The following is a 13,244-nucleotide window of genomic DNA, read 5'->3' as shown; positions in this document are numbered from 1 at the left end:
ATACGTGCCCAGCAGAAGAGCGTTTACTGCTCCGGCTGTTCTAACCCCGTCACCGTAGGGGTGATCCATAAAATATTTTAGTGAATATTTATAGAAACCGAATTCAGCTTTAGAACTGGTCAATGTTTTCCTTAACGGTTACAGCGCTGAGCTTTGGGAGCTGTATCTCAGCGCATTTTGCAACAAAGCCCACTTCCCCTCGCTGGAAGCCCATGACAAAGCCGCATGATTTCAGTAGTTAGCAGGAGTGGGCCCATAAAGTGGGGCCTGGGCGATCGTCTTTGTTTTTTCTTAAAGGTGTGTGTGTGTGTGTGTGTGTGTGTGTGTAAATAAAAATAAGTTGTATATAAAAAAAAAATAAAATGTTTACAACTTAGGAAAGGGGCTGTTAAATCACTAGCACTTGTTGGTTTTTTTTTTGGAGCTAAGCCCGTAGATGCTGGGGGGGGGGGGGGGCGGAAGATCACTCTGCAAAGCCTAGAACCAGTACTAGTGTTTTATAAAAAGGGGGGGGGGCTTTCCCCCTCGCAACAAAGTAGCGACGGCTGCTAGCTAACGAGAGCAGACGGCCCGCGGGCTAACCACACGTGCTGAACGACATCTGCCTGCGGCCGGGCAATGGTCTCACCCACCCACCGTCTAAACCATCAAGCAGAGCTGCACGCCGGAGCCTACATCTGAGCAGACCATTCAAACCCCCCCGCAAGCCGGCGTAACAGATGCTCTGCCTGCAGCCCGGGCGGGGCAGCCTGCCAGCAGGACGCTCCCGGGGAAGCCCGCTGCGTTGGCAGTGCAGTGACGAGCACCTTAACCCCTCGCACAGCCCGGTGTACGCGGGGCAGGCTGGGCGGGAAGGTGGGCCTGGGGCGGGGAGGAGCTGGCGCAGAAGCCCTCCTCCGGCTCAGGGAGTCGCGGCCAGTGGCGCCCGAGGAGCGCTAGGCGCACAGCTGGGGGGGGGTGGGGCGGGGAGGGGAGACACCGCGACGAGCCCCGCTGCACCTGGCCGCTGCGGAGCCCCGGCGGCGCCCTCCGCCCAGCGCCGCGGCCATGCGGTGGGCGCTGCCGCTCCTGGCCGCCGCCTCGCTCTGCTCAGGTACGTGGGCACGGGCCGGGGCGGGGTGGTCCGGCCCAGCAGCGCGGCTGGGAACCGCGCGGGGTCGGCGGCTCGGCCTCGCGCGCACGCGGAGCAGGGCTCGCGCCGCTGTCCCCGCCACCTGTGACGAACCCTCCAGGGTCACGGGGCGTTGCCCGGCGCGAGCCGCGCGGACCGCTGGTCAGCCCCTGTTGTTTCGCGGGCAGATAAGAAGCTTCGTGCATTTCATTATTGCCATTGCCAGCATGGGTGCGCGCACCAGAGCTAGGTCGGGTAGGATTTGGAATAAGGAGACCAAAGCTATGAACAGACGGGTTCAGTCCAGAACCGTTATGGGAACAGAGAAGTTGGCGCCCTGTGGCTTTAAGAACTATTGCCTCGTGTGCAGGGATTTGCACGTGCCAAGGCGCTGCCAGGGCGCCCCGATTTTCAAAAGGTGACTTGAAGCGAATTGCTTGTCCTGCCGATCGGACTTGTGTGTGTGTTTGTCTGTGGCTCCGCGCTGTCAACTTCAGGACACCTCAAGTTTGCGATTCCTGGTGTGCGCCCACTTGGGATACTTTAGAGGTAAGGTTGCAAGATGTCACAGGTGTGTGTGTGTGTGTGTGTGTGTATATTACGGCACAATGTTTCAAAAGTTACTAGGGACTTTTGGGTGCCCAACCTGAGACATCTTGAAGAAGCCTGATATTCAAACTCGGCGTCAGCGAAAAATCAGGCCCCTTTAAGAATTTTCAAGTTGGGTATTCAATTTAGTAGTCACTTTTGAGAATTTGTGCATACTGTTTTCAGTATTTATCAGTTTTTCTCATTCTTTCAAATGTGGATTAGTACAGTTATTTATAGTGGAGAAAAATATATTTAAATGACTTTTGTATTGCAGTGCAGGTTGCAGCAGATATGCACAAGGAGCCTAATCCCCTATTCTATGTGAGCCCAGAGTTCCTACTGACTTCAGAGAGAGGTTTGGATACAATACAAATGCAGGTTGGGGCCCAATCTGTTCTCTAGAAATATTTCATACATTTTTTTATTTAAGCACACAGAAAAATATATTGCCATCAGTTTCAAAAGCTGGCTTTTCTCTTTCCATTCACCTCTTGGATAGTAGTTTGTTAGGCTGATGTTCCTTATGTTACACAGTAAATGGAGACACATAGTTAGCAGATGAAAAGAAGCTCTACATGGGCTTTTGATAAAGAGCTTAGCAATTGAGTTTAAAAGGTTTTCTCTTTCTGTATGCTGGTATGCTTTTTAGAACTATAGTGAAATGAAATATACTGTGCCTCACCTTCTGGGTTTTCCATTTTTGGTCATGTTTTAATATTTGCCTAAACTTACTGTTCATCTAAGTATGGTATTGAATCATAAAAATTAGGGCAACAAAGGATTGTTCCCTGTAGCATGTTTTTTCCTTTAAAACTAAAATGTCTCATTATGTGGCTTTCATCCGTTCCCTTCGGAAGACTATTCCACAGCCTAATAAATCTCACTAGTCTAGATTGCCATCTATATGAGGGAAGTCCCCATATTTTCTGGACCCTTAAAGTTTAAACTTGTGGTCTTTCTTCCTAATCTTCCTTTCTGGGGACCTCACCAAGAGCTGTGCTTCCTGTCCAACTACTCTTTAGAGCATTGGTTCTCAAACTGTGGGTTGTGACCTCAAAGTGAGTTGTGACCCTGTTTTAATAGGGTTGCTAGGGCTGGCATTAGATTTGCTGGGACCTGGGTCCAAGGCTCGAGCCCCACCACGCGGGGCAAAAGGACAAGGGCTTCAGCCCTGCATAATGGGGCTCAGGTTGCAGGTCTTCCACCTGGGGCTTCTGCTTTGGTCCCTCTTCTGGGGCAGTGGTGCTCAGGCTTTGGTGACCCTTTCTCGGGTGGCAGGGCTCGGGCAGGCTCAGGCTTCAATCTCCCTTTCTGGGGTTGTGTAATAATTTTTGTTGTCAGAAGGGGGTCATGGTGCAAGGAAGTTTGAGAACCCCTGCTTTAGAGGCTAGATTCTCAATGTAGGGAGCAGCGTCAGGATCGTTTTCTGCTGCTGTATCTTTACAAGTTTGAGGTCAAAGAAGTGGCTGGATCTTTGAGGGAGTGGCCTTTGTTCTGCTTCAGGTATCCAGTCTTCACAACCACCAAGCCCTGATCCTGTGCACTTGGCAGAGACGCCTCTATGGGTATGTCCACATTGCACTAAGAGCCAGCCCCCAGCCCAGGTAGATACTCATGCTAATGGGGCTTGAGCTAACACATTAAAAATGGCCATGTGGATGTTGAGAGCTCAAGCTGCCACAAGAGCCACAAATCCACCCAACTGACCCCATGGTCTGAGCTCGGGTGGTTAGCCCATCTCCGCTGGAGCCAGAACATCCCCGCTGATATTTTTAATTCCCACACAAATTTTAGCTCTGGCAGAGCTAACACAAATCTTTCTACCCAGGCTGGGAGGCTCCTCCTAGATGCAGGGTAGTCATACCCTATGGGATCAGGAAGAATAATGCATGCTGCTGACCTGATGAACCTTCCCCCATCCTTTCTGTGTGCCTCCCACCTCGCGCTGGCCCTGTTTTAGATCCCCCTCAGACAGTGACACTGAGGGGAGCACTGAGATCATCTATCATATTTTTTTTTCTGATATTCAGCCTACATTCTCCTTTCTTACATTTCATCCAGTCACTCCTTCTTGTACCCACTTATTGCCAGCTTCCTATAATTCTTCTCCATCTATGGTATATACTTAAAAATGTGTTAGAAATCCTTCCCCTCTTCCTTCACAACCTGAATAGATGCTTAGTCTCTCCTCATAAATTAGCCTTTCGAGACTCTCTATTGGTCCTCTTTCACCAAGTTTGGATTGTCAATATTTATTTCGGTGGAGTTGGGGGTACCCAGCCTATTGCAGGATTGGGCCCAATAATTTGTACATCAAATCAAAGTAAGCTACCTGTTAATATTTGGGGTTTATAGAGTGTCTGAGGCATGTAGTGTATGGATTATATTACAGTACATGTTGGCAGTGCATGGGACTTAATTATAGACGTGAATATAATGTATTTATTAAAAAGGGATACGTAACCAGATATTTCCTTGCTTTTAAGAGTTTGTAAGTGCATGTGTAACCTACACAGCTCCTGGGTGTGGTGTTCTGTCCCATCTAGTGACATTTAGAGAGAGAGAGATCAAATTAGTGTGCTCTACAGCCTTAGCTAATAGCGAGTTGGCTTTTAGCTCATGAGAGTAGAGGTTCATGTATTGAGCTCCAGAGGTGCCGGGTTTGATCCTGCCTGCTGATGACTGGGGTCTGTTGGCATCACACATGCTCCCCTTAAGACACATTTTTTTTTAATTAAATTTTTTTCTTTGTAGGAATTAATAATAAAATGTGAAAACCACAAGATCATTCCTGCAGATGTTATGAAAGGCATGGGTGTTTCTGTGAATGCCACACACACACATATGAGAAGGTGTGAGTGTAAAACAACCATACAGGAGCAGATCTTCAGTTGGTGTAATGGAGCTATATCAATTTACATAGCTGGAATCTGGTGCACAGTAATTGTCTAAAATAGATTTTTCTTCAGAATAGGTATGTTATTGACTTTCTTTATGAGAGGACCAGAGGCAGGACAAGCTGCTGTTGAGAATAGTCAAATAAGAGACACATGTCAAAATACCGAAAGAGAAAATCTGTTTGTTATGAAAGAAGTAGCTGTGTTGAAGCATTATCACATGACAATCTTTTTATGCTACAGGATTGCAGTCATAGTGAGCTACAAACACAGTGAATCTTGAGGCTGAATTCTCTGTCACACCCCTAGTGTTCTGCACAGAGTGTTACCAAGAAGTTGAATGATAAAATACAAGCTTAAAATATTGAGCAAGGAGAAAATATTGTGTCATTTGATTAAAAGACTGGTATATGTATGTACAGTGTGTGAACGAGCCTTTCATTCAGCTTGTTAATTACCTTGCACAATTAGTAATTTCTAACTTGTATTGTACTTTTTTATAGATGATACATGCACAGATATAGCTTTTATATATATGTGTGTGTGTGTGTGTATATATACACACATATATACACCCATATTTTTTTTCCTGTCCATCTCTTTAAGTACTTAGAGAGAAGGAAAGAAACTAAAGAACCAAGTAGCTGAGCTATTCACACCATGTAATTTACTATTAAAATCATCTACTACCTTGAGGGCCATAAAAGTGGTCAGTATAGTGCCAATCTTTAATAATAATAATAATAATAATAACAATTGATAATTAATAAAAAGCTAAGATGAGCTAAGGACTATAGAGAGTTGGGCCTTACATCAGTAAGAAAATAGTTGAGAAGATAATTACCTCAAATTATAAGGGATTGTCTTTTTTTCTTCTGTGTTGGTACAGCACCTAACACATTGGGGTCCTGGTCCATGTTCTAGGGCCCCTAAGAGCTACAATAATATAAATAACACTGTGTCTAGATGAGAAATACGAGCATAATAAAAATTAATTAATATGGTCTTTGTAAGGGTAAATTTTGGCTCTTTGATCTATTAATTTCTGCAATCTGGTCTAACAAAATAGTAGATGAGAGAACTGGAGGTACAATTTATTCTGACTTTTTTGAATAGGCCTTGGATAGTCCCTTGCAAGAGGCTGCTAAGGAAGCTTAGTATCCTTCCCCCGCACCCCCAATCTGGATGCAGTTCTATTGATATAAAGGTGTTTATGCTGGTATAGCTATTCCTGTATGGAAAGAGGAATGAGGTATAACACTGTAAGGCACCTTTGTACCTGTATACCAGCTTTCTCCCATTGGCATAGAGCGGCTATATGGGAGACCTTACAGTGGTGCAGCTGAAGCAGTACAACTGTGCTGCTGTAGGGTTTGTAGTGTAGACATAGCTTTAGTACTAGAGTGTAAGAGGTAGACTTGTTGTGGAATAAAAGCCTATTTAAATGTTAGGAATCAGATTAGGAATAAATGGCTGCCAAGTCTGACTTTGGAGTAGATGTTAACAATAAGCATCTCAAGTAGCTCTACTGCTAACATTGGTGTCAAATATTTTTACTGACAGCTTGATCACAGATTTTTGTTTCTTTGAAACCTCTTGGAAAGCTCAGTATTGGAGGCCATAAAGGCCATTTGGTGTTCTTGCAGGTCAATTCCTATGTTCCTGTGAGAGAGACTGCAAAGATGTATCATTAACTTCCAAGTTCCTTGATACAATACTGAGGCCTGGTCTACACTGCTGCTTAAGTCGATGTAAGTTACGTCGCTCAGGGGTGTGAAAAAATCACGCCTCTGAGCGATGTTTATATTGACCTAATGTGGTATCTATACTGCGCTATGTCAGCGAGAGATGCTCTCCCGTCGACTTAGCTCCCACTTCTCGGGAGGTGAAGTACTGAAGTTGACAGGCGAGTGCTCTGCCATCGACTTATTGCATCTTCACCAGACCTGCTAAATCGATGTGACTACATCGATCTCAGAAGTGCCGATTTAATTTAGCATGCCAGTGCAGACAAGCCCTAAGACATCAGACTCTGAGGACAGTGTTGGAACTTCTAAAAGAAGGGCTGGAACTGTCCTGTCAACAGGGGTGAAAGTAAGTCTAGGGACTTTCCAATACAGAGCTGGGCTGGGGCCAGCTCTGGCCCCCGGAAGGGGCAGGGCCTCGGATGGAAAGGGTGGGGTTGGGGGAGGTCAGAGCCAGCCCTGGTCCGCCCTGTACCGGCAAGTGCCTCCTTCCCCCTCCCCTGGGTAACAGCGGCAGCCAGGGGCTCTGGCAGTGGTTTAAAGGGCCTGGGGCAGTAACGGTGGCCTGGGCCCTTTATATCATCCCCGGAGCCTGCCGGAGCCCTGGAGAAGCGGCGGCGGGGCTCCAGGGATGATTTAAAGGGCCTAGAGCTCAGCCGCCGCTACCGCCCCGGGCCCTTTAACTTGCCGCCCCAGTCCTGCTGCCGCTACCCCAGGGCTCTGGCAGTGGGACTCTGGCAGCAATTTAAAGGGCCAGGGGCTCCAGCCATTGCTGGGAGCCCCAGGCCCTTTAAATTGCGCCTGGGGAAGCCAATCCATCCCGGTAAGGCGCACTGGCCCATGCCGGTACGTTGTACCAGGGCGTACCGGCTTACTTTCACCTCAGCCTGTCAAGGAACTTCAATACTTGAGTCTAGTATAATAGTCTTCTCTGCTTGCTGTTGGCCTAGTGAGGGGGTAGAAATGCTACTATTGCCAACTGATAGAAATTCACCTTTATCTTAAAGGTAACCTGTACGGGGAAGGGAAAAGATAATCATTTTTTTGTTTTGTTTTTCATTATGGTGTATAAAAAAAGACCTGAAATATATGTGTATTTTTAAAGGTTTTGTTTTCTGCTTATTATGTACATTAGAAATCAGATCTGATCTAGTCTGGAAGACTGATAACTGGAGAACTAGTGAAATGATGACATAAGAGCAAAGAGAATGAAAGCTGAGCAACTGAAAAAGGAAGAGATTTGTAGACACAGGCCCTGATTTTTAAAAGTATTTAGGCATTACTGTGCTCAGTGTTTGCAACTCCTACCTGATTTAGGAGCCTAGCTTTTGTTTTTGAGTTAGGCACTTATTGACTGTCAATAGGATTTTGGTCCCTAACCGCCTAAAACCCTTTGATAATGAGATTTAGATTCCTAAATCACTTAGGTGCTACAATGCTGAGCACGGCTATGTCTAGATACCTTTAAAAATTTGAGCTACATTGTCTAGAAGTCTTCACTTTTGTTTTAACACCAATTTAGCATAGACAATTAAAACATCGAAGAACAAAAGCCTCTGATAAGGATCCTGTCCTCCTACCCCTTGAACTGAGCTGTGAGAATTAACAATATACATAATCTGGGATCCCCCAACAAATGTTCCCTCAGAGCCAGTGAAGCCCAAAAATTGACATCTGATTGCTTTTAAAGAAGCATAAAAGGGCACACATCCATCTTTTTTAGAAGATTCTCGCAGACTAGTGCTTTCATTTGTTGTTGTTTTTGTTCATTTATTCATGGTCAATTGTTGTTTTCTTCTGCTTCAGGTGGCAGATTTTTTTTTTCTTATTTAACTTTTCCATATACAACTCTCTGCTGTCTTCTTTTCTTGAATTTTTCTGTCTTTGATGTAAGCTTTTTCCAGAGGTATAAGTGTTTTTTTTTTCATTAGCTTAAGACTTCAGTCTAGTATGAGCTATATTTTTTGTGGTAGTATCAGGGTGGATTTGATTTAAATCAAATTGATTGAAATCATTAGTCAGGAAGACCCTATTTAATCATGGTTTTCTACATAAAAGTGCATTCTTGTTGGTTTTTATAACCTTAATACATATTCTTCACAACTCAACTCAGAGATAGATGTAGGTTTCATTTTTAGAAGGTACACACTATACATTTTTAAACAGTGATTTATTTTGAAAACTTTTCGGATTAGTTTTAAGCTATATCAGAAAATGAATGATTGTTTGGTTATTTCATTTACCAGAGGTAACTGAAGCAGATATTTATGAAGTCATTGGGAGGTGAACTATCTTCAATTCAACAGGTTAATCATTAATATTTGGAGGATTTTCTTGCCATGCTGTATTAGGAGGAGAACATCACCAGACAGACATTTAAATTGTTTTATTTAACTAAAACAACAATGTTAAATATTCTGGATTTTTTTCTTTAACAGCAAACATAATATTTTAACAAAACAAGCATATATACCTCACTTCTCACATTTATCTCCAGACTTCTTCTCCTTGTCCAGATCTATTCTGCCCCCAACAATTTTCTGTTCATTGAACTTTTTGAAACTTTGCACTTTTAGAGAGAGGTAAGGGATTGACTCTGTGTACACAAATTTGCAGAGGGACAATAGAGTTGAGGTCTGTTATTTCTCACCTCTATATATTTATTTATTTTAAAACATTTTTGCTATTAACAAGCACGTTACCTCTGGAGACGCAAATCCACAGTTTGAGAACTCAAAACTAAGCATCTCTGATGGTATCTTCTAGACTGAGCACTGAGTCCCATTGGGTAGATAGAAAGATCAACCTAAATTATCTGTACAGAAGCTATTGTAAAACTGCAAAAAATGGCTGAGGTATTGAGAAGCTGGTGTTGTATGTGAACTACTAACTATTTTTTTCTAAATTAACTAGAGTTCAAGTTGGTGGTGTCCTTTTAACCTCAATGACCCAGAAGCATAAAATCAGTAATTCTGTTCAGAAGAACAAATATTTAATGATTACAAAATGTCCTTCAGAGAATAATTAATGATTTTATGCTTCTCTAGCCGCCCCCCCCCCCATGGTGGCCTTGTCCACCAGACTTTGCTGGCCCATAGTACTAATCTGAATGTGGTGTGGAGGGGGATGCACAGGCACTTTTATATGACAGCTGCACTTCCTTATTTGCATAGAGGTGTAGGGCTTGGTAGATAAGTGCTGCTAGAGAATTGCATCCTTAAGGAATTGGGCAACCAGGACTTGATGCCAAACAGCTGTTTGAGGCCTGGACATATTTCAGTCTTGTCACTTTTCTCCTAATTTCCCAAGAACAAGAAATGTAAAGTTTTAAGGACACATTGTTTTGCTTTCTTTCTCACTTTCCATTACTAATTACATAATCTTTTCTATCAAAGCTTAAATACACAATTTCCCCTGCTTTGGATTTATCTTTTTCCAATTCACAAGTATCTTATTTTGCTACATTAGTTCTAATGTTGCAAAAGTTCTGTTGCTTACATCTCCAACAGTGCACCATCAGTAACATGCATATCAGTATCTATGGGAAAGCAGTTGTGTTGTAGGGGAATTCTATGCATTCGTTTGGGTGATTCTTGGGATGATTGTGCAGGGTTTGCTAGATATAACTGATGCTAGCAGTGAGGAAATAAGCATTGTGTTCAAACCATTATGAAGACAACTCTTCTCTTTCCTTTCTTCCTCACCCCCAGAATTTTTAAAGAAAGTGTGTTGAAAATTTCCCAGCCTCTCTGTGGAAGTAGGAGATACAATCCAGTAATCTGGAAAAATTTACCACCACCTTCCTCATACGCAGGCACTAGTCTGTGTAGAACAAAAGGGAACTTTTATTAGAAGCGAAAGGGAACCAAACATTAGTTTGGGGAAAAAAACACTACCACATTCAAAAGCATGCAAACATAAGCAAAAACTCGACCCCGCAGTATATTGGGCAGTGTCCTTTGCCTCAATTTCCCACCTTGCGGAGGGAGAGTCTGACAAATGACCATCCCTTTAACATATCCTCCACGGCCACTGCCTCCGCTGCACCCCACTCACAGTTGTTCAGAGGTGTGTTCGTAGGAGTTCACCTCCCAACTCAGAAAGGGTGGTGGGGGAGAGGGGGCATTGAGCAATGTCTCTCTGGTCGCTGAGTGCCTCTGCAATTGCTGTTTGCCACTCCTCTGCTGTTTTTGTCAGCTGCTGCTTGCTTGCTTGCTGCTGTTGGACACTCACTGCCCCTTTTGTGGTGCATGTTCTGAGGTTCTGCCACTTGACTCAGGTCTTTAGTGATTTCACTGGGTAGCAGGGAACCGCACTCCCAGTACTGCCTCTGCATTGTCTTTCATTTCACCCCGACTCTACAGCAGGTCTAAGGCATAGCCCCTAGACCTGCTTATCCGGGATTCAGCTCTGGTAATCACTGAACAAAAACAGTGACTGTCAATTGAGTCTAATCTGCTCTGCCTTTAAACGTTGGAGAGGGAAATGGTGTCTAGGACTCTTTAGCTGGAGTCCACACCACGAGGTAGGAACACCTGTGCCCATACTCCCTCATCTTCGCTGGAATTTGGCATCCCTGTCCCCCGCTTAGGAAGTGAGGCTCAGTTTAGGGTGACCCCCTCAATCAGGGCAGGCTAGGCACAGTTCTGCTACCCTTTACTCATACAATAAGGATAACAACATTTCATTACCCCCTGCATTCGAATTCTAGAGTGATTTGTAAACTAAAGCCAGCCAGAATTGATCATTTTGGGAAAGCAGTTCCATCATGCTGCACACCGAGGCAGAGTAGGCGTGTCTGTATTCCTGAAGTCTCTTTTCTCTAGATGTTGGAGGAGAGCTCATTCATACCCTGCTTCATGCAGCATGGGGGTTCTGGTAATATGGACACCATGCAAGTGGACTCTGCATCCCCAATGTATTATATAACTGAATTCAGTGAGCTCTTTCTCTGCAGACATAGAAGGATGACGGAAGTCATGGGTGAACTGGGGGAGTGTTTGGAACATATCAAGTGGATCTAGTGGATCAGTACAGATCACAATTGCAAACCCTGGCTGTAGTAATAGCTGTAGCCTGGCCACATAAATGTCCTTTCCCCTGCCCCTAACCTGGGTGACAGGATTCACCCTCTCTTAGACCATGTGTTGGGTCATTTAGTCTGGTTTTGTTGCATGGGAGATCAGAATTTCAGCTCTTAGCATCCATGAAAAGTGTCAATTTGGTATCTGGGTATTTTGTTAAATTCTAGTCAACAATCCTGTGATTAGAAGACAAAGCAAAAACTAACATTAACTATGGTAAAAAAACAAGAACATCACTCTAGCCCTTTAAGAAGGGAGGTGGGTGGGGAAGGATGAGCTGCAGACTAGAATCTTGTTTTCTACCAAGAGCACAGATATTTTTTTCCCTTCCCTGAACAGAAAGATGTTGAAATTGATTTTTTGGCTTTACAGTGCTGTCAGCTGAATTAACCTTTCTTCCATAACTTTAGTTGTTATGGGCTACTGGCCTTTAGTAATTCTATTGAATTATTATTATAGGCCAACGTGGGGCTGCTGAACTGCCTGTTGTTAAGGTTGCCTAGCACTTATTATAAGACCCTGTTTTCAGTTACTTATAATTTTGCCAAACTAACTATTTGGGATGAAAATGTGGATGCCAGTATGCCTCAGTTTCTGTGGGTGTAGAATTTTTTTTTATTTCTTTTTTTAAAACTTCAGTCCAAATTGTTTGGCTGTTTTTGAGAACAAGGCTAGGAAGCATAAGTTATTTTGGCTATGTTAAAAAATGCAACCTTTTCTTTGAAAAACACTAGGACCCCCGTGATTTGGAGCAGGGACTTAAAATTTGGCAGGAGGTGGCCTTTATGTCAGGGATGTATCTTTTTGCCATTTCCATAAAAATCTACCCAAGTTTGGCCAAGTTATGAAAAAAATCACAGTTTGCACATGCTCAGTAGAGACTTCTTTGATTTCATCAGTTAAAATCTGTGAAGCTTCCAGCCTCTCTGAGTGTGCTTCACCTCTCAGCTCCTATGTATGATTGGACATGCACCATCCTTATGGAGAGACTGAACATGCTTCCTCCAGGTCAGGGCTTCACAGGTGAACCCAGACTTTCCCTGTAATGGCTGCTCCCAGATGCTCTGGTGTGAGTTGGGGCAGGTGTCCTTTCTCTTCTGTGCCCTCTATGACCCCCCTGCTGGCATACAGACAGCGCAGAGGAGAAAGAGGTCTGATTGGAATGAATTCAGCATAAAACTTGGACAGCGGGAGAGGAAAAGGAGATTTGGACAAGACGTCTGATGAGCCTGGGATAGGGGAGAGGGTGGAGAGAAACTGGGACTGGCTGTGCAAACAAACTCAGACTGGGAGCTGGAGGAGTGGTGAGGGGAGACTGGGAGCTGGGATATAGGGGAGGCTGGAACAGGCAGCTGGATGGGGAAGGGATTGAAGGAACTGATTGGCAAAGATATTGGAACGAAGCTGGTGCAGAGACTGGGGTGGAGTCAGTGAGGAAAACAAGTTGGGGAGGACAACTTGCGATCCAGTTGGCTGGAGTAAGAATGTTTGAGATCAGATTCGGGGAGTAGAAGGGGAGTGGCTGGGACTAGAAAACAGTGTGGGGAAAACGGAGGCAGGGCAAGTCAGGAAGTTTGTCTAATTCAGAGCAGGGTTATTAACTTGCATCTTCCACATCCTACTTGTGTGCCCTAGCCACAGGCTATTGGCTATTCTGGTGTGAGTCTCTCTGCTTTTTTGGGAAATATTTTGGAAAGTCTCTGGTTCACTGGACACTTCAGTAAAAAGCCCTGTGGCTTCTCCATGTGTCAAGATCTGGGATGTGATGTGGTGAATGATCTCCTGCAAAGATGGGCCACGTCTCTTCTGTATGCCT

At 44.3% G+C, this 13,244-nt stretch overlaps 1 protein-coding gene across 2 annotated transcripts in view; it reads left to right on the top strand.

Annotated features, from left to right (window-relative positions):
• The first annotated feature begins 997 nt into the window (after window positions 1–997).
• The window catches only part of ACVR1C (activin A receptor type 1C), a 36,354-nt gene continuing 24,107 nt past the window's right edge, over window positions 998–13,244 (top strand). Inside the window, exon 1 of one of the 2 annotated variants that reach the window (XM_038422500.1) lies at window positions 998–1,093. In XM_038422500.1, the coding sequence (XP_038278428.1) occupies window positions 1,048–1,093 (46 nt within the window). In that variant the 5' untranslated portion in view covers window positions 998–1,047. Of the gene's footprint in view, window positions 1,094–1,343; window positions 1,661–13,244 lie in introns of those variants that run through there. The other variant, XM_038422501.2, reaches the window with a different exon arrangement.

This window comes from Dermochelys coriacea, chromosome 11 (genome assembly GCF_009764565.3).
Source record: "Dermochelys coriacea isolate rDerCor1 chromosome 11, rDerCor1.pri.v4, whole genome shotgun sequence".
NCBI lineage: Eukaryota > Metazoa > Chordata > Testudines > Dermochelyidae > Dermochelys > Dermochelys coriacea.
This window is presented reverse-complemented; position numbering and strand designations above follow the sequence as displayed.